General features: G+C 53.4%; 1 protein-coding gene across 4 annotated transcripts; it reads right to left on the bottom strand.

Annotated features, from left to right (window-relative positions):
• Window positions 1–209: 209 nt before the first annotated feature.
• LOC122379126 (3-hydroxy-3-methylglutaryl-coenzyme A reductase-like) lies at window positions 210–25642 on the bottom strand. Of its 4 annotated transcripts, none has more exons than XM_043361070.1 (18): window positions 25441–25642; window positions 19326–19507; window positions 19042–19153; window positions 18519–18606; window positions 18074–18264; window positions 16752–16858; window positions 15856–16004; window positions 14632–14739; window positions 14099–14232; window positions 13177–13478; window positions 12531–12843; window positions 12145–12271; window positions 10930–11107; window positions 10456–10562; window positions 9978–10182; window positions 8871–9045; window positions 8292–8430; window positions 210–2019 (listed from the first exon to the last, which is right to left on the bottom strand). In XM_043361070.1, the coding sequence occupies exons 2-18, from the start codon at window positions 19485–19487 to the stop codon at window positions 1974–1976; spliced, it is 2643 nt and encodes an 880-aa protein (XP_043217005.1). In that variant the 5' UTR covers window positions 19488–19507; window positions 25441–25642; the 3' UTR covers window positions 210–1973. The 4 variants fall into 4 exon arrangements, with proteins under 4 accessions (XP_043217005.1, XP_043217007.1, XP_043217004.1 ...); XM_043361072.1 differs by lacking the exon at window positions 25441–25642 and adding an exon at window positions 21498–21544; XM_043361069.1 differs by lacking the exon at window positions 25441–25642 and adding an exon at window positions 21052–21289.
• Window positions 25643–26352: the final 710 nt, after the last annotated feature.

Genomic DNA, 26352 nt, shown 5'->3' with positions numbered 1-26352 from the left:
GACTGTGGTGACGAACACCTCTCTCGTGGTCTCCCTTCATGTAACGTTCTGTTTGCTCCGATACAACACTGGGGACAGTCTGTTCACAAACATGTTATAGCATAGCATCAGTGGCTGTGTATTAAGTTATGCCAAAATAAATACAGATCCAGTGTTGACTGCTGGCCGCAGCCGCATAGTCTCGACTGTGTGTCAAAGACTGAAACAGATTCGCGTGGCGACCTTCTCACACTCTCACCGGCACTGGGGTCAGATCTCGGCACGGAAGGTGTCAGCGGGGCGGGCGACCGGACACAGCGGGGCCAGTACACCTGCTCTGCGACCGGGCACAGCGGGGCCGGTACCTGCTCTGTGACCGGACACAGCGGGGCCGGTACCTGCTCTGTGACCGGGCACAGCGGGGCCGGTACCTGCTCTGCGACCGGGCACAGCGGGGCCGGTACCTGCTCTGTGACCGGACACAGCGGGGCGGCATGGTGCTACACCGGGGTCGACACAGTGCTACCGGGGCACAGCGGGGCCGACACAGTGTCTCAGGACACACCGGGTCGACATGATGTTACACCGGACAGACACAGCTGTGTTACACCGGGGCACAGCGGAGAGCACAAGGCATCGGTCGTTTTCTCGCATTCAAATAGCGTTGTTCGTATTCTCGCAAACATAAGAGTATGCACTAACTTCAACGGTTGTACGCACTTACGCATTGAGACGCAGAGAGCTTCACACATTAATTACATTAACTAATCAGACTAAAAAATTATCGTCAATAACTTAGCATTTGATCGACCTTACCTGATATTAGTGCATAACAGTCAAAACATCAGAATTCTTATTTTCAAATTCAGCTCGTAGAAATTCAGTTGTAATAAAACGTCCAAACAGCGAGGTCGCAGATAATTATAAAACAGTGAGCGCCCCTTCAGAAATGTCAAAGTCCGTGATAAATAAATAAATAATAGCATAGCTGCGCGGTGTGGTTTCCATCACATCTCACATGTAAAATGGCGCACTACCCTTAACAATAAAACACATCAAAACCAAAACTAGCTCTGCTCAATAAGCCAGCCAACATCCTCTAATATCTTACGTGAAAACCGTACATTGAGGAAGGCAGCCATACCGGTACAGCATACACCAAACCCACGAAAACCACGAAAATAAAGCTACGAACGCTAAGACTAAGAAATACCTCTACTTCCGACCTGGATCTCGATCATCTCACACATACCGCTTTGGAACTAACGGGATGAAAGACACTCCCGAGCCTGAGCAGGCGCCACTACTGCCGCCGGCCGGTGCTCCGAGGGACCCGCCCCGCCGCCACGGCCGACACGACCTGACCTGACCTGACCGGCGGTTACACAGGCACTGGCGGCCTCCCCACAGACGCAGACAGGCAGAGGAAGGCTGACCCGCGGCGCGCGCACCGCCCGCCGGCCAGCGGTCAGGCGGGCACGCACGCACGCACACACACACGCACACACACAGCGCACTCCCTGGCCAGAGTCTGGCAAACATATTCTCCCCGGAGTCCTCTTTCCCCGCTAAAACCCGTTCTTCACTCGTGCTCTCACACGGAGTCTGTGACGTACACCCGAAACTGTCACAGGCACACACCGGCGAGTGGTCACCGTCCGTCCAGCGTTTACACCCGCGGGGTCATGGTCGTTCCCTGACACTGACACGCACCTGCACGACCTGGGGCGTCCTGCGGGCACAGTGGAGTCTGCTCCCGCCCCACCGGCCCGAGATTCCGTCCATCGGAGGGACGGCCTGTCGTCCCAGCACTCCTGCGCTGAACTCAGGTGCTGGAAGCCCGTCATTGGCGATCCGTTCCGCGGCCGTCGGCAGGTGCAGAGGTCTTACCGGGGCCCGGCGGCTGCGACCAGAAGCGGCGCTCCTCCTGGAGGGCGATGGGCGTCCGTTTGGCCGGCGCACAGTATTCGGCTAGCCAATGGTGCATCGTTCGGCTAGCGGTTGAGCGCCTCCTGGCGGCTGGTGCGCGGAGTCGCGTTCCTGGAACGCACGGGCAGGCGCAGCACGTGAGCACAGACGATAGGTACCGGATGCGTATGCAGAGTGAGCTAAAAAAGTCGAACATGTTTCCTACTTGTCCCTTTTCAAGGACGCATCAGTTTCATGCGTCAATCGTGCAAATGGAAAACGTAGCGAATATAGGTACACCAGATTAGACATATGCCACATTCTACACACGACAGCATAAAAAAACGGAGAAAGAGTAGTGGTGTTATTCTGACAATCGGATGGATGTTAAATTAAACGTGCAAGTAATTCTGCCGTAGCATCGTCACTGAAGACGACCAAGAGGGGATGAGGAGAAACGACCTGATATACGTTTTATACGGGACCAAACCTCGGAGATTGGCGTGAATCTGTTAAGCTGGCTGATGTATTCCACCCAGGATTCGTGTTTAGCTTTCTTGACCGTCCACCTAGCGAACGCTCTGGCTTTTCTAAACGCGATCATGTTTGCGGTGGTGCAGTTATGCCTGAAAGCGCGCAGCGCTCGTTTCCGCGCTCTGATGGCGTCTCGACACGCATCGGACCACCATGGGACCGGCCGGCGAGAAGGCGCCCCCGATGTACGAGGAATGGATGCCTTGGCTGCTTCAATGAGTAAGGAGGTGAAATCGGTTACTGACAGATCATCTGTAGGGTCAGATGAGAGAGCATCCTCCAAGCACGTTTGAAATTTCTCCCAGTCTGCCCTCCGCAGGTTCCATCTCGGTGGCCGGCAGCCAACCGAGGGCCGCTCACGCAGTTCAAGCCATATGGGGAAATGGTCACTACCAAAAGAGTCCGCGTCCACTCGCCACGTAAAAAGCGGCACAAGGTGTGGACTGACAAGGCTGAGATCTAGAACTGATGAATGTCCCGACGGCATGGTGAAATGGGTAGCAGCACCAGTGTTTAAAACACAAAGGCCCTCCTCGTCTATTAAGGACGCTAAAAGTCGACCGCGTGTACACACAGAATCACATCCCCATGCAGAGTGGTGAGAGTTAAAATCACCCAGAAGCATCACAGGTGGAGGGAGCTCGGCAATTAGCCGGCGTAGTTCCAGAAGAGGAAGAGCTGCGCCAGGGGGACAGTAAAGTGAGCACACAGTGATGTCACGCTGGCCTAGATGAATGCGGACCGCTACCGCCTGAAGGGGCGAGCTTAAATCAATACATCTCGCAGGCACGGCGTTATGGACCAGAACCATAACACCTCCGTGCGCGACGGTTTCAGTAGCAAGGTCCCTGCGAAAAACCGAAAATCCTTTCATGGGGAACCTGGACTCAGATCTGAGTTTGGTTTCTTGGATGCAAGCAACCAAAGGTCGCTGAGAGCGGATTAGTGCTTGCAGTTCTGGGGTGCTAGAACGCAAGCCTCTGCAGTTCCACTGCAGGATAAAACGTGTTATTGCTGTAGTTTTGAGCGCTTGGGGTAAGCGAAAGGTGTCTAAAACTGGCGACTTTGACTTGAGTTAAAAAAAAAAGGCGGGGACTTAAAAATGCTCCTCGCCACCGGGGCCCGGGCCACCGCCAAAGGCTACCTTTGGATGGCCCTCGCGGAGCCGTCCATCGGCCGACCTAGGCCGGCCCGTAGCTCCCGGTTGAAACTTCAGCCGCGAGCGGGGGCTACCATCGTTTGACGGAGATAACTCCCACGGAAGTGTGCGCTTCGTGGGGCGGCCCGGGGCGGGCGGCGGCCCCGCCGGTCTCGGCTCCGATGGTGGTGTGCATGGCGGGGGTTGGGGTCCCGACCCCTCGCCCGAGGCGGGCACCGGAGGGGCACCAGAAGGACGCTGTGAATGGGGTGGAGGGAGTGGAGGAAGTGGAGGGGGTGGAGGGGGTGGTGGTGGCGGTGGGAGCGGGGGTGGGGGAGAAGGTGGAGGGGGCGGAGGAGGTGGAGGGGGCGGAGGTGGAGGAGGGGGTGGAGGGGTAGGGGGAGGTCCCATCAGAGGTGACGGGGCCGCCCCCGGCCCACCAGGACCTCCACGGACAGAGGACGCTCGACGCTCCTCAAGAGCCTGGGCCATCCTCCGCCCTAGTCTGGCGTCCTGCTCAAGCCGCTCCTCCCGACCGCGGCGCAGAGCCGCCATGACTGCAGTCTCCCTGGGCGGGGGTCGACGGATCTCCGGAGACGTGAACGGGGCCCGTTCGACAGAGCGCGGCGGTGGGGGCGGGCCCCGGCGACGACCCCGGGCGAGGGTCCACTCACCACCCCGCGGCGTGGCCGTATCCTCGGGGGCGGCTGAAGCCTCCACCCCCGCCCCAGTCTCATCCTCTCTTCCTCCCCCACGGGAGGGGGACGAGACTCCTCGCCTCCTGCTTGGCGACGTCTGCGTGGCGGAGCACGACAACGCTTTAGGGGGCTCCTGTTGAACTGATGAGTTGCTGTGACTGTTGGCATCTGGGACAAAGCAGAAGCCGAATGACTTCAGAATCGCTATTAACTGACCGATGCTGTTGTTGGTATCAGTTTCAGTGGGGCAGCGCTGTCTAGAACCGTTGGCCACACTAGCATAAGACCGCTTGGGATGGAGGGCAGCAAAGCGGTCTCGGGCCTGACGAAATGACAGCCTTTCGGTGACCTTCAGGGACATTATTTCTTTTTCTCTCTGGAGGGCCGGGCATCGCCCATCAAACGAGGAATGTGGAGTCTGAGAGTCGTCACAATTGACGCATCTCAACTCGGACGACGAACATTCGGCACTGCTATGGTCATTTGCCGCACAGCTCCCGCATGCTGGTCTGTTCCGACAGCTGTCTCGAGTGTGACCGAATCGGAGACACTGAAAACAACGCATGGGACTCGGGACATATGGTCGAACTTTCACGGACAGATATCCTATCATCACCTCCCTCGGCAGTTCCAGCGAGTTGAAAGTCAAAATGATACTGTGCGTGGGTGCGAGAGCGCCACTTCTCTTGGTGTAGATGCGGCGGGCGGCGGAGACCCCAAACTGTGACAGGCCTTCGGCGATCTCGTCGTTTTGCATGCCCTCCAGATCGTCGCAAAAAATGACCCCTCGGCTGGAATTTTTCGTGCGATGCGGCGAAACGCTGACCGAAAGGTTTACTTCCTTCCTGCCCTGCTGATCCTTAACTGTGTATGTGAAGTGAGTAGCTTTCAGGGCCCTTTCCGCCTCTCTATCGTCAACAAACTCTACTTCGATGCCTCCGTCTCTAAGTTTTTCACACCTCGCAATCTTACCAAATCTGTCACAGCCCTCTCGTCTCTGAAAGGGAGACAGCGACGCGAGTTTTCGTTCGTCGGATGTGAATATAAGAACTTTTGGTCGTGCTCCACCGACTGCACTAGGTGCAAGGGGTTCAGCCGAGGCTGTGGTCCGTGGGGGTGCCAAGTGAGAATCCGTGGAAAGTGTAATTGTTTCGGTCCCGCAGCCTCCCACCCACCTCGGAGCCCAACTGGGGGACGGCCACACTCCCCCGTAGGGTGGTGGTCCGCCAGGAGTACTGCAGGACTATACGGGGGCCGGGACGCCAAAAGCAGCAAGACGAAGCCGCCGGGTACGGGGCCGCGTGAGCCGCGGCCGCCGCAGAGCCATGCGGCACGGGACCGGACCTGATCCCGCGCGCGGACATGGATACGGTGGCGCTAATCCCCGCGCTGAAGGAATCAGGCGGCCCCTGCACCCGGCGGCAACCCCCCGCATACCCGTCGCCCAGCCCCCTTGACCCCGATTAGCCAGTGCTGCACAGGGCGACGCCTGACCGGCCGATTTCCCTCATGCGAGGCCAACATGGGGCATCCCGCAGATCCGGGGATTGGCGCCAAAGGCATGTGTTGGAAGGCTGCCCCGACTAACCCGCAGGGCAGCCCCCTCAACGCCCAGACATCCTCTCCCCGGTCTTTGGGCCGAAGGTACGGCTAGACCGATAAAACCAGGGGAACCAGAGAACAAAGAAGATGAGCGAGTGCAAAAAAAACTGGGGGAAGCGTGCGAAACCGATGAGGCAAGCAGCCTGCAAGACCGGTACAGCGTAGGAAAACTGAAAACGCAATCAACGCGAGTATCCGCAAAAAAAGGCAACAGACAGGTACAAAACAACCAAGAGCAATTCACGTGAAAAGAGTGCAATGCAGCAAACTGGCAATGGAATCGTGCACAAGGAAGATAAGCAAGTGTAAAAAAACAACAACAAAAAAACTGGGGAAGCGTGCGGAACCGGTGAGGCAAGCAGCCTGCAAGACCGGTACAGCGCAAGAAGACTGAAAACGCAGCCAATGCCAGTGACCGCAAAAGAAATATGGGCAACAAACGGGTACAAGACGACCAAGAGCAATTCACGTGAGAAGATGGCACGATTAGAGACTGGAATCGCATTATGCAATGGAATCGTGCACAGAGAAGATGAGCAAGTGTTAAAAAAAAACTGGGAAGCGTGCGAAACCGATGAGGTAAGCAACCAAATGAGTGCAAACCAGCCAGGTGAGAAGACGGCAACGAGGCCGACTGGCAATGGCATTGGGCAAACATCAAATCCAGCAAATGTGGGCAAAGTCAAGATCACACATATGGCAATCAACGCGAGTATCCGCAAAAAAAGGCAACAGACAGGTACAAAACAACCAAGAGCAATTCACGTGAAAAGAGTGCAGTGCAGCAAACTGGCAATGGAATCGTGCACAAGGAAAATAAGCAAGTGTAAAAAAAAAACTGGGGAAGCGTGCGGAACCGGTGAGGCAAGCAGCCTGCAAGACCGGTACAGCGCAAGAAGACTGAAAACGCAGCCAATGCCAGTGACCGCAAAAGAAATATGGGCAACAAACGGGTACAAGACGACCAAGAGCAATTCACGTGAGAAGATGGCACGATTAGAGACTGGAATCGCATTATGCAATGGAATCGTGCACAGAGAAGATGAGCAAGTGTTAAAAAAAAAAACTGGGAAGCGTGCGAAACCGATGAGGTAGGCAACCAAATGAGTGCAAACCAGCCAGGAGAAATTCGCGTGAGAAGACGGCAACGCGGCCGACTGGCAATGGCATTGTGCAAACATCAAATCCAGCAAATGTGGGCAAATTCAAGATTACACATATGTGTATCTAGGGCTGAGGGGGGGGGGGGCGCTATTCCACTTCACCCGAGTGTGTCCGTGCGGTGCGTGAGAATGCAGAAAAGGCAACCAATGAAAATGCTCGCAAGAAAGCTGGGCAACAGACAAGTGCAAAAACTTAGTGCAAACCACGTGAGAAGACGGCAAGGCAGTATAAGCTGGCAGTGAGAAGAAACACCCGGAAGGAGCGGAACCGGGCGCAAAAAAAGACACTCATCAGACACAAAGGGAAAAAAGAAACCAAGAAAGGTCTGACTTGTCGTCTATCAATCCAGGGTCGAGTCCGGTTGTAATCGAGCATGAGTCAAGCTGGGGCCGAGGGGGCGCTACTCCCCTTGCTGGCGGAGGTCAGAGCCGCCGCAGGACGCGGGCCCAAGGAACCCAGGCCACCGCCAGCCCCCTGCGGGGCCAATCTTGCAGAAAATCCATCCGACAATCAAATCAGAGCCGAGGTCAAACGCAAGTCAAGCTGGGGCCGAGGGGGCGCTACTCCCCTTACTGGCCGAAGTCACAGCCGCCGCGAGGCCAGAGCCCAATGGTCCCGGCCAAGCAACGGCTCTGACCACGGTCAGCCCCCTGCGGGGGAAGACGACCAATGCAACATATCAAACGTCAGTTTCGTTTTCATCACATGTGTGAATTATCAGACAAGTCGCAACCAGGGTGAAGGTATAGCAATCGCTACGGGAGAAGGATTGAAAACCTATGGAAAATATAATGAATGTGCAAACATTGCATACTGTGGGACTTTAATTAGTAGAGGTACGCCTCAACAACAAAACAAACACACGAAACACGAAACAAGAGCGTTTACGGCTCATTTTTTTGACTCACGTCACGAGCCCGCTGTCTGCGGAGGGAAGAGACCAAAACGTCCGATTTAGTGGGCACAGAGATCGCATTACACGAAACAGGTGACGCGTAAGATACACAGCAAGTCGCTGAACATTCAAACGTTTCTTTTCCCTTACAGACAACCATGTCTTTCATAAAATTACGTAACAACCCGTTTGATAATAAAGGTCACAACGGTTGATAACATATGTACACATGACAGGATAGTTAACTTATTCAGCTGACCATACACACCCGTTTTATGACACACTGACGGACGGACCCCAGTCGTCAGGACACGACCAGAGTGCGGCGGACACCCCGCCCCTGCCGCGTCTGTCAGTCGTTCGCGTCACTCACCTGTTGAGTGTCATGTGGCTCTTGACCAGGTGCCCGGCGCTCTGCGCGGCCATCAGGGACAGTTCACCGGCCAGCACCGTGGCACAGACGATACTGGCCAGCTGGCGGGCGTTCTGGCCGGGGCAATCCGTGTTGGCGCCTGTCGGAGGCGGAGCGGAGGGTTATACAGTATACACACGATACTGGCCAGCTGGCGGGCGTTCTGGCCGGGGCAATCCGTGTTGGCGCCTGTCGGAGGCGGAGCGGAGGGTTATACAGTATACACACGATACTGGCCAGCTGGCGGGCGTTCTGGCCGGGGCAATCCGTGTTGGCGCCTGTCGGAGGCGGAGCGGAGGGTTATACAATATACAGTATATACACGATACTGGGCATCTGACGGCTGTCCTTGACCCTTGTTCGCTCTTGTCGAGAGGGAAGGGGTTATAGTGATGGCAGCGATGGCTAATAAGGGTGGTGATGGATTATATTGGTAGGATTCGATGCAGCATGTTCAAAACGGTTCATGAAATTGTTGATTAGTTTGTTACGAACAATGTAACCACAGCCATACTCGGCCCCGCTGGCCTCTGAACTCACCCTGGCAGCCGAGCATCTTGAGGCAGGCCCTCTGCGCCTTGAGGATGGTCCCGCCGCCCACGGTGCCCACCTCGACACAGGGCATTGTGCACGTGACGTAGAGGTCCTCGCCCGTCTCTCCCCACGGCTCCAGCAGCGTCATGCAGTTGCTGCTACACACGTTCTGGGCCGGGTCCTGGCGGCCGGGAGGAGGGGGTGAGTGGGTGGAGGGGAGGGTGGCGGTGGTGGGAGGGGTGGGTTGGGTTATGGGTGACGAGTATGTGCGGAGGTCTGGGCAGCTAAATTTAAGCTTCATGACATCATTATTTGATTAATTGCCATCCATGACGAATTCACGCTTTATAATGAATAAATGTCTTCAAGGGAGATAATGGGCTTTCTTTTTTCTTAAATAAAAGTTATTCGACCTTCATGTTATTTTTACTGCAGTTTATTAAAAATATAAAAAATTCCTGGCACATTTTCGTATGTGAAAGCTGTTTTTATTTTTACAAAAAAAAAATACGCAATACTTGCGGTACTTGCAAAACTCACTGAAATACTTTGTCCTTCTCTTTCAAAAAGTCGCAGTGTACGGCGCTTTTGTTTCAAACAACGACGCCTTATTCCCATAGCCGTGCGTTATTGTGGCCATTCTAATCAGATGGAACGCAGCTACGAAATTTATGTCATCCGGTACAGATGTATTGCGACTCACTGATATTCTAAGAAAGGTAATGTATTTGTATCAATATATCAAAAGAATCTTTTGACATACTGACTAATTTTTAGTGGTACTAAAAATTTCAAATATTGATTTATTTTTACTCACCGATTTTACTTAAACCTGCAAGTACTTGCTCACCCATCACTACCAAGCGCGGAGCGCTTGAGCTACTTCAACTTAAAAAAACATGGTAATTTTGTGATTTCGGCAAAATGCAATGAATTTACATTATATTTATACATTTTCTACTAAAAAATGGTCCCAACTCCAATTAAGTGGGAAAAGGTCATAGTCTACCTTTAACATATGCAACAATATGAAAATTTATAAGCCTCCAAAAGCGGCACAGCTCCGTAAACGGTAGGACTGGGCTGACAGCCGCGGATCGCTACTGCCGTTACCTGTCCGGTGGCGATGTAGATGGCCGTGACGATGTTGGCCGCGTGCGCGTTATTGCCGCCGATGCTGCCGGCCACCGCCGAGCCGATGAGGTTCTTCCTGATGCACAGGTTCACCATGGCCGGCACCGACGTCTTGAGCACGCTGGTCACCACCTCCGCCGGGACGACGGCCTCGCAGATGACCGACTTACCGCGACCGCGCGTCCTGACGGTTGGAGGGAGAAAGGGTTAGTGAGTCACACACAGCCTATCGACCATACCGAAAACTCCGAAGTTACAGTGGAGTCGGGTCGGCCCGAAACGGACTCAATGCACTCCATTAGTACGTCGTAAAGCAACCGAACTACAGTAAACACTGCCCTGTTACTGTCATCAACTGACTTATTTAAACTCACACACAAAACCACCTAAGCCGGTGTCCCCTTCGGTGCCCTCCCGGTCATCCCCCCCCCCCCCCAGGTGCCGTCCCTCGGCTCACCAGTTGATGGCTGACGGCTTTTTGTCGGTGCACACGTTGCTGCTGACGCTCGTGACAAAGATGCCAGGGAATGTCTCCTGAAGGTGTTCCAGAGCCTTCTCCGTACCCTGCGGAGACACGGAGGGGGACTTGGTTACTATACGGTCGAGACTGGACGCTGGACGGCCGTACAACTAGTGGTTTATGAGTGCATTATATCATGGAGCACAACACAGAATGCCAATATACACGATGTTCCGTTATTTTCAGAAGACGAGAAGAAACGATGGTGCATGCGTCGTTAATAAAGTCACTCAACTGCTATTTTACAAACTCTGTTAATTGCGTTTCACTCGAAAACCAGCCAATCTTCTAAATCACACCCAAGAGCACTGCTCTCTCAGTGGGTGCTCACGATCCCTCCCTCTATCTCTACCTCACTCCCCTCTCTCCCCCCTCTCTCTCTCTATCTCTGCTTCCCTCCCTCTCTCTCACCTTGGAGACCATGTTCATGCCCATGGCGTCACCAGTCTTGGCCACGAAGCGCACAAACAGCTGCCGACCGAACATGTTCACCTCGACCTTGCTGAGCCGGGCGAACCGCGACGTCGAGTCGAAGGCCGCCTTCACAGCGTGGAAGCCGTCGGTCGTCTCCAGCCAGTACAGGATCTCACTGCCGGGTCAAGTGGCGAGGTGGTAAGCGATCTTAAGGCATCTCACTGCCGGGTCAAGTGGCGCGATGGTAAGCGATCTCACAGTGATATCAGTGTGGGGCAAAGTGGCGCGATGGTAAGCGACCTTAAGGGATCTCACTGCCGGGTCAAGTGGCGAGGTGGTAAGCGATCTTACAGCGATCTCACTGTGGGTCAGTGGCGCGATGGTAAGCGACCTTACAGCGATCTCACTGCCGGGCAAAGTGGCAGGCGGTAACACACGGAGCTGACATACATCTCAGCAATCGGCGATCTCACAGTGACAGACGCCGCTGGTCACAACCGTTGTACTGGGGATCGAGGGTATATGAAGGGTGTGGAAGAGGAGATGTTCCAGCTTGGAATGTTACCAGAATGATACATATGAACACTGTTCATTGTACAGTGCCTTAGTGAACAAATAATTGAAGAGTCTTGAGCACTATCAAGCCGACAACGGTCGATTAGATGTACGGGCTTCTGTGGATCATAAGTGACGTTTATGAATGAAAACGTCTTATCAAGCGGATGGGCGAACCCGATAGCAGAGCAGCGCAAATATAGTTGAAAGCGCGTGAATAATGAAAAATTATTGCCCTCACTTTGTTCCAAAACATTTTTACGAGAACCGAATATAATTTTCTAGAAAGCGTGCCATAAACGTCTTGAAAATATGGTCAAGTTCCGGTTGTCCGAAACGTTTTTCATACGGACGGCCCAAAATCCAATTTTACTGACTTTTATACGATACTTGATCGTCAATTATGATAAGGATGAAGGCTCCCAATTTCCACACACGTTTTCAAATAATATTCGCCGCTTGCATTATGTCAAAATACACGCCAGCGACTTCCCGACACATCATCCTGTTCACGACCCACATTATGAAATTACTCCCAGGGTTCGAAACTCCCAGCGATGAAAACACATTCGTCTGAGAGGCTGACGCTCGTCCTCACAGAGCCACCCACCCGCCCCGGACAGTTCCCGCAGTCCCGCGTCCGCGCGGCAGTCTGACCTGGCCTGTCTGGCGGACTGGCACTCGATGACGGGCGCCCGCGTCATCCCGTCACCCACGATGTAGCTGTTGACGCCGCACTTTCTGACGGCCACACAGCCGCGGTTGGTGCTCGCCACCAGCGCTCCTGAGGATCAGGAACACAATTGAGCATAGTATAGACAAGATAGCAGTGGGTAGTTGATGTACAACAAAGTACAAACAAATAACAAGATAAATAATCTTTTATCACCAGAAATAAGTGAGCATGACACCAACATTACAGTAGCAGTTTCAATCAAATCAAACGAGCGACACTGTTCCAATCTACACCGCTGTTTAAAGCTAAGTAAAAGCCACCGGGTCCTGCAGCTTGCTCCGGTTCTGTCACCCCTCCCCTCACGTACCCTCGGTGGTGGCCAGCGGCACGTAGTACTGGCGGCCGTCAAGCAGCAGGGGCCCGACCACGCCCAGCGGCAGCGGCATGTAGCCCACCACGTTCTCGCAGCAGGCGCCCATCACGCGCTCGTACTCGAAGCCCTGGTGCGGCAGTTCGTCCAGCGCGTCGGCCAGCCGGCCCGTCTCGGTGACGTGCTGTCGGCGCACGGCCACGGCCCGCTGCGCGTCGCCCAGGCGCGCCTCCAGCTGGTAGGCGCGCAGCTTGCGCGCGCGCAGCAGCACCAGCAGCTCGGCGTCTGAGAGCGCGTCCGGACCCTCGTCCTGACGGCGGTCAGGCAAGACAGGTGAGTGAGATATTACAGAGCAGTGTGTGTGTGGGGGGGGGGGGGGTGGCTGGCAGCTGGACTTGCATTGCAATCATAGCAGAGGGAGGAGAATGGCGAAACTGTGTATAATTGTAATTGTAGGTCGAGCTTTCACATCAATTTTCCAAATATTTTGACATAATTATAATTGCAGTACCTGAAAACCTGACAATCGTTCAAATATTTAGCTTTCCACATCAGCAGCCATCAGATTATCTAACCTTCGACTACCCATCCCTTCAGCCGTCTGCTCCCCCCCCCCCCCTCCCCCTCCACCCGGCCCACTCACCTCCAGTATCTGGACGCACTCGTCCAGAGTCCGGGGCGGCGCCGGCTCGGCTGGCTCCTCTCCCTCCGTCTCCCGCTCTCCGCCGGCCGCCGCCGCGGTACCCTCCTCCGCAGCGGACTCCGCAGCGGACTCCGCAGCGGACTCGGCGGTGGACTCGGCGCCGGTGAATGCGGGGGTCTGGCAACTGGCGTCGGTGGAGGCGGCCGGCGGCGGCAGCTCGTCCACCTTGACCTCGCCGTCAGAGTCCTCGGTGATGAGGACAGAGGTGCAGCGTCGGCGCAGCTGCGGACGCAGCGCGCGAACTGCAGGCACGGCAGGGAGAGGGGAGGTTACTGCCGACTGCAGGAGGGAAGATGATACATGAGCGGGTAAGACATCGCCAGACTGGATGGACAGCCGTACGTGGCAAAGTCCGATGGACAGTTTAAGAACAATCGACAGATGATCGACCGATCAATACACATCTCAGCATCTGAAGACAGCACATGATGCCACGGGGACATGGTATTACGACAGGACAAGACATATTGACGGATACAGTCGCACACACCGAAGGATGTTGAACTAACTACCTGAATATTCTATACAGACGGGTCATTCCACTCTTGTAAACACATTACGACACAACTTCGGTGAAGCGTCACCGTCAGCCTATTGTCCGCCGGCAGCCCGCTATTTCGGATCGGCAAAACGACAGTCACGCTAGCTGGCACTGGCAAACACATTCAAGCGCAGCTGCAACTGCTACTGACGTTGTACTTCATATAGTCGACTCAGACAAACCTTCAAACGGCGCAGTTTCGTCCTGCTAAACACAGCCAACCGAAAACCCCACTAGCTGCACAGCCCCCAGTAGCCGGTAGTCCGCGGTCGGCACATAGTCCGCACCACAGTCCGCAGTGTCCCGCGTCCCGGCACTCACGCATGGCCTGGTCCTCTGCCTGGACCTTGAGCTGAATCTGCTCCGCGTCTGGCGCCTCGAACAGCACGTATTTGACCACCAGCGCCACCACGATAATGAGCACCACCAGGTGCTCGGCGCTGACACTCATCCACCTGAACAAGCAGGGGAGGGGGTCAGAAAAGGGCAGAGTCAGAGAGGACAGAAAAGACAGCGAGGGCAGCTGGGGTCAGAGCGGGTCGGCGATAAGACCGAACGATAAATGCCTACATGGAAACAAGCAGCAAATACGAACTCAACCTTTATCCTAATATTAAAAAAAAACATTAAAACTTCTAATCTCCGTCAAACGCAACACGCGGGGAAGCTATTATTCACAACCACTGGTCCTCACAAATTCAGATTTGTGCAATAAACTTATGGTTGACGGCTACAGACTGAGTGCATTTCCAAATCAGCTTTGGACGAATGCAGAGATCTGGGAGACATAAGTGGGCACCATTCAAAGGATCGCTGTTATAGCTACCAGCCGCGGAGGGTGGCGAGTTACTGACCTGAGCAGCACACTGTACGGACTAGGGATGGGCGCGTCACAGCTACCGGGGCCGGCGGCGGCGCCGAACACAGAGTCCACTGCGTCAGTGGACACACTCGGCCACCGGCTGTGGACAGAGAGTGGACAGAACGGTCAGTGTCAGTGGACAGAGTCCACCGCGTCAGTGGACACGCTCGGCCACCGGCTGTGGACAGAGAGTGGACAGAACGGTCAGTGTCAGTGGACACATCCGGCCACCGGCTGTGGACAGGGTGGATACGGGTGGTCAGTAACTGTGGACAGTTTACAGGAGCGGTCAGTGGCTGTGGACAGGTTAACAAACGGCGGTTAGCGGCTGTGGCTTGACGGACCTAGTGTCTCGCGTCCAACGCGGGACGAGCCATAGCACAGGCTGCACAGAACACTGAACCGTGTTAGAAGGTGGGCACGGAAGCATGATCGCATATTTCAGGTGAAGTGGAGTATCTAACTATTTGGCTTGTTGAAAATTAGCGATACAACCATGACAGATACAAGTGCAGTAAAAGACATCATAATTACGAGCAAATTAAGAGGAGCGTTAACAAAACAGAGCCCAGGCTGTATTTAAAGGATGGGAAGCACGCATGACACACCCGAGAGCAAGAACACTTTCACTTCTTCGGAAACAGACAGACACATCAAATCGGCCGAGGCTGAATCGCTGACGAGATTAGTGAAGTTTCACCTAATAGCAGCCGCTGGGCGCTGACTCAGTCCACACTGAGGTAGCTGCTGCACTTCTGACAAATTACCCCAAATCCACTCAGTTTCCATCAGATATAGCCACCGGCACAGAGCTGAGGTGGGTCACTGTTCCGAAAGAGGGCATCACCATCCCTTGCTGGCACATGCAGACTCGCGGCACTGCTCACCGCACAGCACACGGCCCCCGGCGGTTACTGAATAACACCAGACTGTTATCGGACCGGAGCGGCCGCAGGGTCACCGCCCAGGTCGCCACCAGGCGGCAGCACCATCGACCCGCCCCCGGACATCGACCATCAGATACCAGTCGAACCCTTCACAGCCCGAGCGACCCAAACGGGACGGCCGCTGGCGTAACTCTGTACGGGAATAGCAACACCGCGCCTGCAGCACGCCGGTGACTGCACCGCCGGGCGGCTCTGAGGTCACTGACGTCAGCTCCGGGTCACCAGGGGTCAGCACCGGGTCACCGGGGGTCAACAGTTGGGTCACCCACCTGACAAAGTGGACGAACGTCAGGCCGATGGACATGATGATCTTGACGCGCTGGATGACGATGTTGGGCTTTTGTTCGTCCTCCTGCAGCAGGTTGGTCAGCGACTTGAGCTGCCACGGCTGCGTCTCCGAGCCGACGTCGCTGGACATCTGCGCGGACGGAACGAGCCGGGGTCAGCGGTGGGTGAAAACAAACCCAGTCAGTTTGGTGGAGCACCGGCAGGGTAACGGGGGTCGGCGGAGCATCAGATAGGTACAGGAATGAAATGTAGGATCGAAATGCGAATGTCGGCAGAGTGCTCGGCTTCTGATGGGTATGTTCGCATCAGTGACGATTTACACACGAGCTAGCAGGAGGCTTGATCGAGGTTCGATCGGTAGATGCACGAAAAAGACACGCGAGCAACAGATCACCATACTAAGGTGACGATTCATAACGGCTAGCGGCCAGCCGACCCCAGCGTCGCCAAATAGCCCCTCCGATCCCGATATAGTGGATCAGCCATCCGATAGCGCCCCCATGGCTGGGATCATGTGCCGGCAAACGTTCAATTCAACGGTCTGACGTCAGCAAGCGGCTATTTAAGGGAACCTAAGCCGGCAATCCAACAACCATGTAACCTATTGGGGGTGACTGAGTGGGCTGACAGCTATGAATAACACGTCAGATCACTCATATCGTATATGTCGTCATATCAACTGCTAAACATGCATTTCAGAAAATACTACTAACCCCCTGGCCGTATCTAACAGACTCAGGATGGTCAGCGTTTATGCCTGGTGACCATTCCATTGGATCTGGAGAGGGTAAACTAAAACTAAGAGAGCACCATTCAAAGGATCGCTACTAAAAATCTGCAGGAACCGCGCTACGAACAAGCGGTAGACGATGCGTACCTCGAGGACGAGCGAGAGGCAGGCCGGGTAGAAGGTCATGAACATGAGGTAGCTGATGACGGCAGACATACAGGCGTAGCAGCAGAGCACCTCCAGGCGGTACACACCTGCGGGTCAGAGAGCGGTGGACGCCACAGTCAGACGAGGGCAGTCAGACTGGCAACGGTCCAGTTAGGACCAATCGGCCTACTGACCCCACCACACCAATCGCGACGGTAATTAATATCACACCAGGCGGCTTTCTAATCGCGACTATTTGTTTATGACGTAATAAGTGTATAGGCTGAGTACAGCATTACGAGCATGTCGACTCAGAAGCACAGTTCAGCGCCAAAAAGTCAACGCTCGTCAACGCTCGAACTACGCCACTTTCATGCCGGCAGCGAGGGTAAACTTCGCTGACATTTGCATCCATGATATGGAAAAACTGCACATTTCATCATATCAATCGCCACACAAAAAGAATCATTCTCTAACCAGGCGACTTTTGGCGCCTGATCACAGCCGATATCGTTCGCAGCATGTCATCAACATGTTACGTAACGTCTAAAACTGTCACTGAAGGAGCTGCGTCTGCCAGCATCGCGCCGCCGCCGCCGTAACGCCGCCGTCCCTCCCACCCCACGTGCGTCACACTACTCGCTGGTGACGTCATCATGTCTCTGACGTTACCGGGACGCCGGGTCCAACCGGAGGCCGTGTCCGATGGCGCCAAACAGAAATCCGCTACGGTAATACCGCTCCACGGCGTATACCGATAACCACTATCCAGTGCGAAAAGAGCGTGATACCCGGCTTCTGCGGCTAGCCCCGGAGATACACATTACACTGACTGCGGTTTACGTCATCGGGCTCAGGACAGAGCGAGGAGAGGAGAGAGGAGGGGAGGAGACTACATCGGTACCTCTGTGGTAGGACTGGTTGTCACCGGGCAGACGGCGGCGGAAGTGGAGCGGTCACAGCGAGCTGCATTAGTTCGCTCCTAAAGCCGCGACCCGTCTGAGAAGGGTAGTGGTTCCCGGCCGAGATGGGGATCGAGTAACAGGGGTTATGTAAGGGGTGGTGACCGGAGCGGAGTGCAATCTACAGACGGCAGTCCAATCACATGTGAACGAGCGTAAGTGAACAGATCAATATCCTCATCTGGCACAATGAAAAACAATCACCGCCTAACTACCAAGCGATCCCGCGCGGCTATCCTGCACTGCCCCATCTCGGTCCCGTCTCCAAGCGGCCCAGTCCGTATCAGCGTCACAAATACCGCAACTACTGCACCAACCGCCCCACAGACCCCACTGCCCGCCCCTCCCACTCTGACCGACCTGAGAGGGTGCCGACACTGATGAGCAGCACCTCGACCAGCACGTCGAGCGTCATCTGAGGCCCCAGCACCTGCATCCCGCGCGCAATGTTGACCTCGACCTCGTCCAGGCGGCGCGAGGCGAGCGCGTACTGCGCCAGGCGCGTCACCTTGGAGAGGTCGATCAGCAGCAGGAAAAAGAACAGCGCGTCCCTGCGGCGGAGAGACGAGGGAGGAATGTTAAAGGTGATATGATATAAACAGGTCTACGGCATTTGCAATGCTTAAATTCTGTAGTAACGAGAAAACTAGCGAAAAACAGACTTGCTAAAACAAACAACCATACTTGTTTGTGCAGTAAATAAGCGACCATCCCCCTAAATCAGTACTTGACTGCCTGTCAAACTCACGCTGCCAGCCGTGCCATGCTGCGCAGCGTTCTCCACAAGCGCCGAGCGCATACTCACTTGAGGTCCGTCATGTCACTGTGCATGAAGTTGATGATGCTCGATGTGAACACGGCAGTGGAGATGACCGTGAAAAGTCCCGCCAGGCCTGTAACGGTGACCGATATCATCATATTTCAGTTCGTCCGGCGTCACTGGTGACTGCTTTGGGACCAGCAAACCACAGTGAAACACTAACGTTTGAACAATAAACCGCAGGACAACAACTTGATACGGTGATGAGGCGATGTTGGGAAGTACCGGGACTTCACCAGGATAAGAAAACATGGGATGTCTCATTCGGCTACAGCAAACAGCGAATGGTAAAGACCCTTCAGCGAGTCACAACTGGTAAAATAACACCCAACATTGACTACTGCATAAGTCAACATGATCTTGTTGTACTCCCCAAGCCTCAGCAATATTTTCACGCCACGACAAAAGGACCCGTTCACTTCCCTCTCACAGAATACTCTCTCCATCCCCCTCCCCCTAACAGTTGGGTACTAGAAGATATGAGCCCCGTTCGGCGTGTCTCACTCACCGAGGATGTACTTTGAGCCGAGCGCGCGCAGCTTCCGGAACTGGTGGTAGGTGTAGAGCAGGGCGATACAGCGTACGGCCGTCATCACCACGGCGTCAGCGCCGAAATACTCCTGCACAGAGGACCCAGGGTGTCAGCGCATGCACACGAACTGTGCGCATATGGTGAGGTAAGAAACAGTACGACGTTAGCTGGTGGTGACACGAGTGCGAGATTACTCAGTATAAGGAAACGAATAACACCGAGTACACCAGAGCTGTTAGTGCCGGAGGCTCATCCCTCACCTGTGGTATTTTGCAGGGCGCCCGGTCGGGCCAGTGCAGAGCCGCGCGCCGGTCGTTGACGGTCAGCATACACACGGTGAAGGTGATGATGCTGACAATCACCTCCCACTGGTGGGAGGCGCACATCTGACCGTGACGACGGAAATACGACGACAGCGCCATGGCTGATCACACCTGGGCGCCTGACGGACAGAAGAGGGGTGGTCAAAGCTTACATACAATTAACTGGGGCAAGTCAGAGGAGTTACAGTCCAAAACATGGAACAAAGTGAGGCTTTTGCTCTGTATGCGCCCAAATGAACCTCAGTTAGCACTGTGTGCCCTGTTTCAAATTTCATGCTTGATACAATTCATCCATATCTACTGTGAATGACAAAATAACTAAAATATAAATAGGGTATTAATGGCTCAGATTTTACAGGCATCAAATTATGTAAAGCATGCCGGATACCTTGGCTGCACTTATGAGTGGGAGTTAAAATTAAACAATTACTCTATAAAACTACACTCTCTTTGACTTGAGGTGAAACTGCATGTTACATCATATGCTGGATCAATTCGAGTGTTATTTATTACATTCAAGCATACAATTATACTATTTGAAACATCTGATAAAGCATGGGGTCAAACTGAATATTATACATTTTGCAGTAAACCTATGTAAGCAACATCTTCAATAACTATGCCTCTATCTAAGGCATGACAGAAAAAAAAATCATCATTGAAACATGTGTGAATGAGCTTTTCAGCAAAACAATTGCATTAACTCTAGACCAGAAAGAACTGTGGTACAAATGGAGTGCAGTCCTACCAATTTTTGTCTGAGATAAATTTCACTAAGCTTATTTTGGTTTTGGGCTATATAGATCAAAAGTGGCTATGGAAATTTAGCAAGTGAGAGCCAAGCTATGATTGATGTAGCTAAAGCCCACTGCCCAAGGACAAGAAATTCAGCAGTTCAGTCAGAATTTATATCAAAGATGTAAAGTTGATGCTTATGAATCAATTATATATCACAGCAGCAATTTTTGGATGGTTTAATTTACAATTTATTGATTACATAACCATCAGAAATAATTATAGTCATAAAGCAGGTATCACATTTCCGTTTTTGCAAGCAAGGAGAGGAACTACATTCAGAGATGTAGGTTGTAGGTTTGTAGGTTGAAGGTGGTACAGGTAGGCTGTCAGTTTCAGGTTGTAGGCTATATGTTGCAGATTGTATGTTTCAGTTTGTTTGGGTTAGGTTAGGTTAGGTTAGGGTTAGTTTTGGTTTCATTAGAAAGAAGCATCTTAGTTAGGGTATAGTGCCCCTGCTTGGTTGCAACAACAAGTAAGACGCCTGTTTTATAACTGCCTGAATAACTTTAAACAAATACCTAATGCATCATGATGAAAGAATGGCCAATAATGGTTAACCTTCTTATCAGGCCGAGTCGAGGTACCTAAAATGTATCATTTATCAACTTAAAATATTAAATAAATTATGATCAGATTTAAGACCAGCTTAACAAAATTTTGCAATGAAATACTACAATAAGGGTCAACTTTAAATTTCATGTCCCTTGCAATCAACCTGAACCATCAATGACAGTTTACAGTTACAAGTGCAATAACTGATGCAAAACAAAGACAAATACATGAAAATAATAGCTTGATATTCTGGTCTCTGACTCAAACATGAAACTTCAATATATTTTAAATGAGAGCTCAGCGCACTGCATACCTTTGAAGTTGGATCTTTGCGCTTTGGTTTGGCCAGGGCCTGGGGCTGGGCACTGGCTCAGTATAGCTAGTCAGGTGATTTCACAGCTAAGGTTAGAGCACCTTATGCTTTTCTTTGGTCCATATGAATATTATTTATCTTCGCCCAGCTTGATCTCCAGGTGAAGAGAAAATAATAATCACTAATAAATGGTTACATTCGACGGATTATGATGCAATCCCAGGTATGTCTCTAGCACGTAGTTTATGCCTCTTTTTACTGCTACCATATCATTTCATATGGTAGCAGAACCACAGCAAAGCAAAAATCTTTCGTATCTCCGAATATGAGTAAAGAAAATGTAATCGGGGCACAATTTCTGATTTCATTCCTATATCAAATTCAAGGACTTTTCCAGATTCACTGAAAATAAAACCATAACGTTATTTATCTAGTTCGTCCGGTACCTATTTATCGCCTTGGTTCGTCTCGTCCCGACTCGCGATCTCGGGACTCGGTCGAGCGTTGCCCGTCTATTCCTCAGGAGAAACCGCCTTCGAGTTGGACCAGGGCTGTTAGGGTACCCTACTACCGATATACCGTAGCTATACCGTATCAATGTACATGGCCTTGGATATAACTACGGAGACTCTTCACAGGGCCCTGGGTCATGGTGTGAAGTTGGTGAGGACAGTGAGTCGGCGAATAAGACAGACACTCGGTCTCGCTATGTCTATAAGACGGTTTTAAACGTGGATTTCTCGTTAAAAAACGGAATTTTCTCATTGGACAGAGGGCGCCCAAGGCATGTCACACAGGATCACCGTTTTAGTACACCAATTAGAGTTATAATGCTCAACCGGCTGCCCAAACAGGCGTAGTAGCCAGTAGGTAAGTACTTAAGGTTATAGGCGGCTACCGAGCAGCACCTGAACAAGCTGCAGAGGACAGAGACAGTTGATTCTAATGACCAAATTTCGAGGCACTTCATCCCTTTCAAAATAAATCCGACGACAAATCACTGAGCTCTTCCATTTGCCTTCCTACATAAAAACATTAAAATGCAGTCACAGTCACGTATGTCGCACCGTTCACGCTTCACAGGACCACGCAACAGTCGGCAGTCCGACTCGCACACACAGACACACACACATACGGTGACGGTCGCACAGCTCGCCTACAAGGTCACTGGAACAGGCACGCGCAGCTTGCACACCTGGCGTGCGCCGGTCGCCGCGCCGGCCGGGCCAGTTCACTTTCCATTCGGCCGCGTCTGGAGCCGCCGGCGGTGGGTGCTATCGGTGTTATTTAGCCGGCCGTCCTCCCCTGGCGCCCAGCCGCCGCGCCGTCCCGGATGTGCACGAGAGTTTCTCCCCAACGGAGGAGCCCGACCAGAGACACGTGACCAGCGCGTGCGCCTGCTGACAGCCGGGTCAAGGCTGAGTGTCCCATGGCGTCATGGCCCGCAACGCTGTGCCGCAGGCTTTGAACGCCTAAGCGGTAAATTAGGGCCTTGGGTCTGCGTGGCCCGGCCCGCGACTGCACGAGTAGGTAGGTATTAGGTATATGCGGCTCTACTCACGCTGTAGCGAGGTATTTCATCGTGCAAACAGATCTTACGTTCTCTTCTGGCACGCTGTTTGTCAGAATTCGCGTGCATTTTCTCCCGGTCGCATACCTACGCTGTACAGTAACGCTGTTTTCGCTCGCTGCATTTAAGCCACGCTACAAGTGTTCAACTTTAACGTTCTAAGCAAAAGATGGCTTTCTTTACGATCGTTTTCCATATAATGAACCTTTTGTAGCGATCTTTTTTCTGCGATACCTTTAGCCTGTGCAGCACCGCTTTTCCATACGCGAAAACGTCTCCAGTGCCACGAAGATGTTCTTAAAAATGTCGGAATGGTAGGGAAATGCTTTACCTAAAATTAGGTACATGTAGGTAACCAACTGAGAATGAAAACATTCAATATAGATGGATTAATCATGCAAGTCATTTAATTGTCATTATTCGAACTTTATACGTTGCTTGGCGATAAAATCAAACCGCAAGGCGCAAGATGAACACAGATTCAACTTCAATCCCCAAGTAAAAAAGATGAATGTATTGCGTAAGCCCTGGTCGATTTGTCCATATGCCATTGACGTCTTTTGTGTCCATTTTATAACGACCGTCTCGAGCTGTCCCGATGTGGCGAAGTGTTCATTGCTATTTGCTGCATGCGTAATGCAAGTGCCCACAATTACGAGGAATAACGATGGCCATTCTTAAAAGACTGGTGCGCCACGAATAATTATGGTACCTATCTATCTTGTTTGATATCTAACGATGGAACTGGATACTGAATCGTCATTGTCGACCGGCGACATACGTCATGTGAGTCATTCAATACTGTTTGTCGGAATATCGGCTCCTTTTACAGATGTAGAATTATTAAATGCAGACGACTACTTCTTCAGCAGGTCATACCGAATGGTGATTCTCCTTGAAGCGTTTACGATGGGTTAAAAGTCGGTCCCATGTATCCCCAATGCATCAAATGTAGGTAAATTGCGGTATCGCTCCGTCTCGGCTCTTAACTACGGGACCCGGTTGATGCTTACAGTTCGGAGCTCAGGGCTCCGGAAAACTGGAACCTACAGCCCATTGCCTGCGTACCAAATGGGGTCCAATCGCACGTCCCGGTTAGGTCAGCCCGTCTCCGGCGCGGTGAGATAGTCGGGTCTGACCGGCCAGATCACCGCTGCCGGCACATAAACCGGCACCTCGTACGTACCCACTCCACGCTCCGGCCTTGGCTGCGGGGGGCCCAGACAGGGGCGCCGCCGTTACGCCCGGTTATACGAGCGGACCCAATGAATGAAGGCAAGCGGCTGGTGGCCGTCGGATCACGAGGCGTTCCGGCTTCACAGTGTGAAGCCGGAACGCCGGAACGCCGGAACGCTGTGAAGTTCACACAGAAGGCCTTGATCTAATTCGGCTGGTTTTCTGAATTAGAAACGTTGTTGTTCCAAGGCGCTGTTCAGGGTATTGCACAGCCACAGCATCATGAGAACTACGAGTCTCGAGGCCTACAGTCTATGTAAGCCTCGAGACTCGAAAACTAGGACGTGTTAAATAGCCCGCCCGGGATGCCCAGTCGTTAGACATACACAGATAACAGACACCGCAACAAAAACACTCCAGCACAACATTCTCCACACTGTGCTATCCGGGGGTCGAAGGACGTGTCTGGACCAACAAACACACTTGTCCCGGCTGACCCCTGACGGCACCACACTGGCCATCGGCGGTCTGTTACCCGGGGGCGACACGGGGCAGCCCGCGGGGGCGGTCTAAAGCCGAGCGGCGACCACCGCCGGCCGGCAGCGCATGACGCAATCGGTACCCGTCAGCGGGTCGATCCCCGCGGCCGGACGGACGTTACAGGAACTGCGACACGCCGGCTGTTCCCGTCGGTCGCGGAGTTACGGAGGCGGAGACTCATACAGCGGAGGCTGAGTCAGATAAAGCGGAAGTGGCTATCACGAGCCAGCCGCTGCCGGAACTTGGAAACTACTCGAAATAGCGCCGCAGCTCGGACCAGCTGCGGTCACCGCTCTATCAGACCACGGGACTCGGTGTGGCCGTATAATGGCGGTTTGGCGGTTTTCAAGTGGTGCAGGCGGCGGCGGTGACCCGGCCTGGTTCCAGCGATTCGTTACGGTGGCCTACATTTCGTGCCGCTCAGCCCAGCGACACAAACACGCGTACGCACGGCCGAGAGGGTCTCGGACCGAACCGTTATCCGGTGCGAGCGGAGCCATCACCGCGGAGGCGGGCCGGCGAACATCAGCTGCGGTCCCGACCGGTTCCTAGAGGCCCTGGCTGCACGCTAAACACACTGGGCTGCAGTCTGCTAATGTGCCGGGAAATCGTCCCCGGCACCGTGTGAGCACATCAGTCGATCGTGGGAACGTTTCATCAGCCTTGCAGTGGGTTAAACCCACATGAAATTGAGGGTGGCCAGTAGAGCTAACACTGCAGCGATACCGACAGACGCCAGCCTATAAAAGCGGTCCCATCTTCATGCATGTTCGCGATACAATCGCAGCCGGGGTAGATCGTTACCAGTGACCCGACCTGATGCAATGCCCCCAAAATGTCTCAAACCACTTCCACATACCCTAACGACACAACCCCAACACAGCTCACCTCACTCGTCCTCACAACCCGACGTCCTTAGCACAAGCTCCCGACAGGACACCGCCAGCCTCACACCCTCACACCTCGCACCCTGCTCGGCACGTGGACCCCAATCCGGCGGCTCGCGGCCCGGCCGCGCCTCGGGCCCGGGCCACGCTCGCACACATGGACCGGGACGGCCCGACGCCACCGGCGCCGTTAGGCAACGCGGTGGCGCAGCTTACCTTTCACCGAGGTGGCTGGGACGAGCGGTGGGCACGGCTGGGCGGCCGGGTCGCCTCTCGAGCCGCGGACGGACGGACGGAGCGCCGGGGAGGCCGGACGCCGAGTGTTCTCGCCGCCGAGCGCCGCCGCTGTCGGGATAACTGTACCGAGCCGGTGCGCCGCTCCGTCGCCGCCGGCACCGCTGGCTTTCACCGACGAACTGCGGCGGCCGGCCCGCGGCGAGCGAGCGACGGACGGCGGGACGGACGGCGGACAGAGGGAGGCGGGACGGACGGAGGGAGGCAGGACGGGCGGCAGGGGAGCAGGGGAGCAGGGTCCAGGGTGGGAGGGTAGAGAAGTAACCAGAATACACCAGTTTGCGTGCGTAGTACAGACAGGGAAGTGTGGGTATTGTCCCCCCAGACTAAAAAGTCAGTAAAAACCATAATTAACTACTGAACGGTTTGTATTATTTTTTTTTTTTGGCGAAAAGCTGTTGCCAATCGATCGAAAAGGTAAAACAAAGTTACGCTGATGACGGTGACTAGAAAAGCTCGTTTTGTACAAATCAGCCGACGTGTATTGTTATAAACACATCCGAAGTGTTTTCATCACTTTTGCTTATCTTTATATTATAACGTTATTGTCGAAATAATTCTAATGTCAGTTCATAACTCAGGAACATAACGTTGGGTCGCGTGTATGATTTTCTAACTATGTATAGTAGATACGACACATACGAAGCGCCGATTGACGAGGAACCGTCGCAAGCAGCGAAGTTTGCTTTCATGTGCTCGCTTACAGCCGTCTATACCCTCGTGAAAGACAGCTTCTGTAAGAGAAGTTAAAATAAACGCTAAAGGGCACACGTCAACTGTCAGCGACGTCTCGATTTCTACACACATTTGACACATGTTACACAACTTGAACTG

This window comes from Amphibalanus amphitrite, unplaced genomic scaffold (assembly GCF_019059575.1).
Source record: "Amphibalanus amphitrite isolate SeventyFive unplaced genomic scaffold, NRLGWU_Aamphi_draft 000072F_arrow, whole genome shotgun sequence".
NCBI classification, from domain to species: domain Eukaryota; kingdom Metazoa; phylum Arthropoda; class Thecostraca; order Balanomorpha; family Balanidae; genus Amphibalanus; species Amphibalanus amphitrite.
The sequence above is the reverse complement of the archived record's forward strand: the minus strand, read 5'-3'. Positions and strand labels throughout refer to the sequence as shown.

Coding starts and splice junctions, on each gene's coding strand:
- LOC122379126 (XM_043361070.1), bottom strand. CDS start 19,487: ATGGCGCTGTCGTCGTATTTCCGTCGTCACGGTCAGATGTGCGCCTCC. Junction 18,607..19,041: donor CGGCTCAAAGTACATCCTCG/GTGAGTGAGACA, acceptor TCACCGTTACAG/GCCTGGCGGGACTTTTCACG. Junction 12,272..12,530: donor GCCGCTGGCCACCACCGAGG/GTACGTGAGGGG, acceptor CCTGATCCTCAG/GAGCGCTGGTGGCGAGCACC.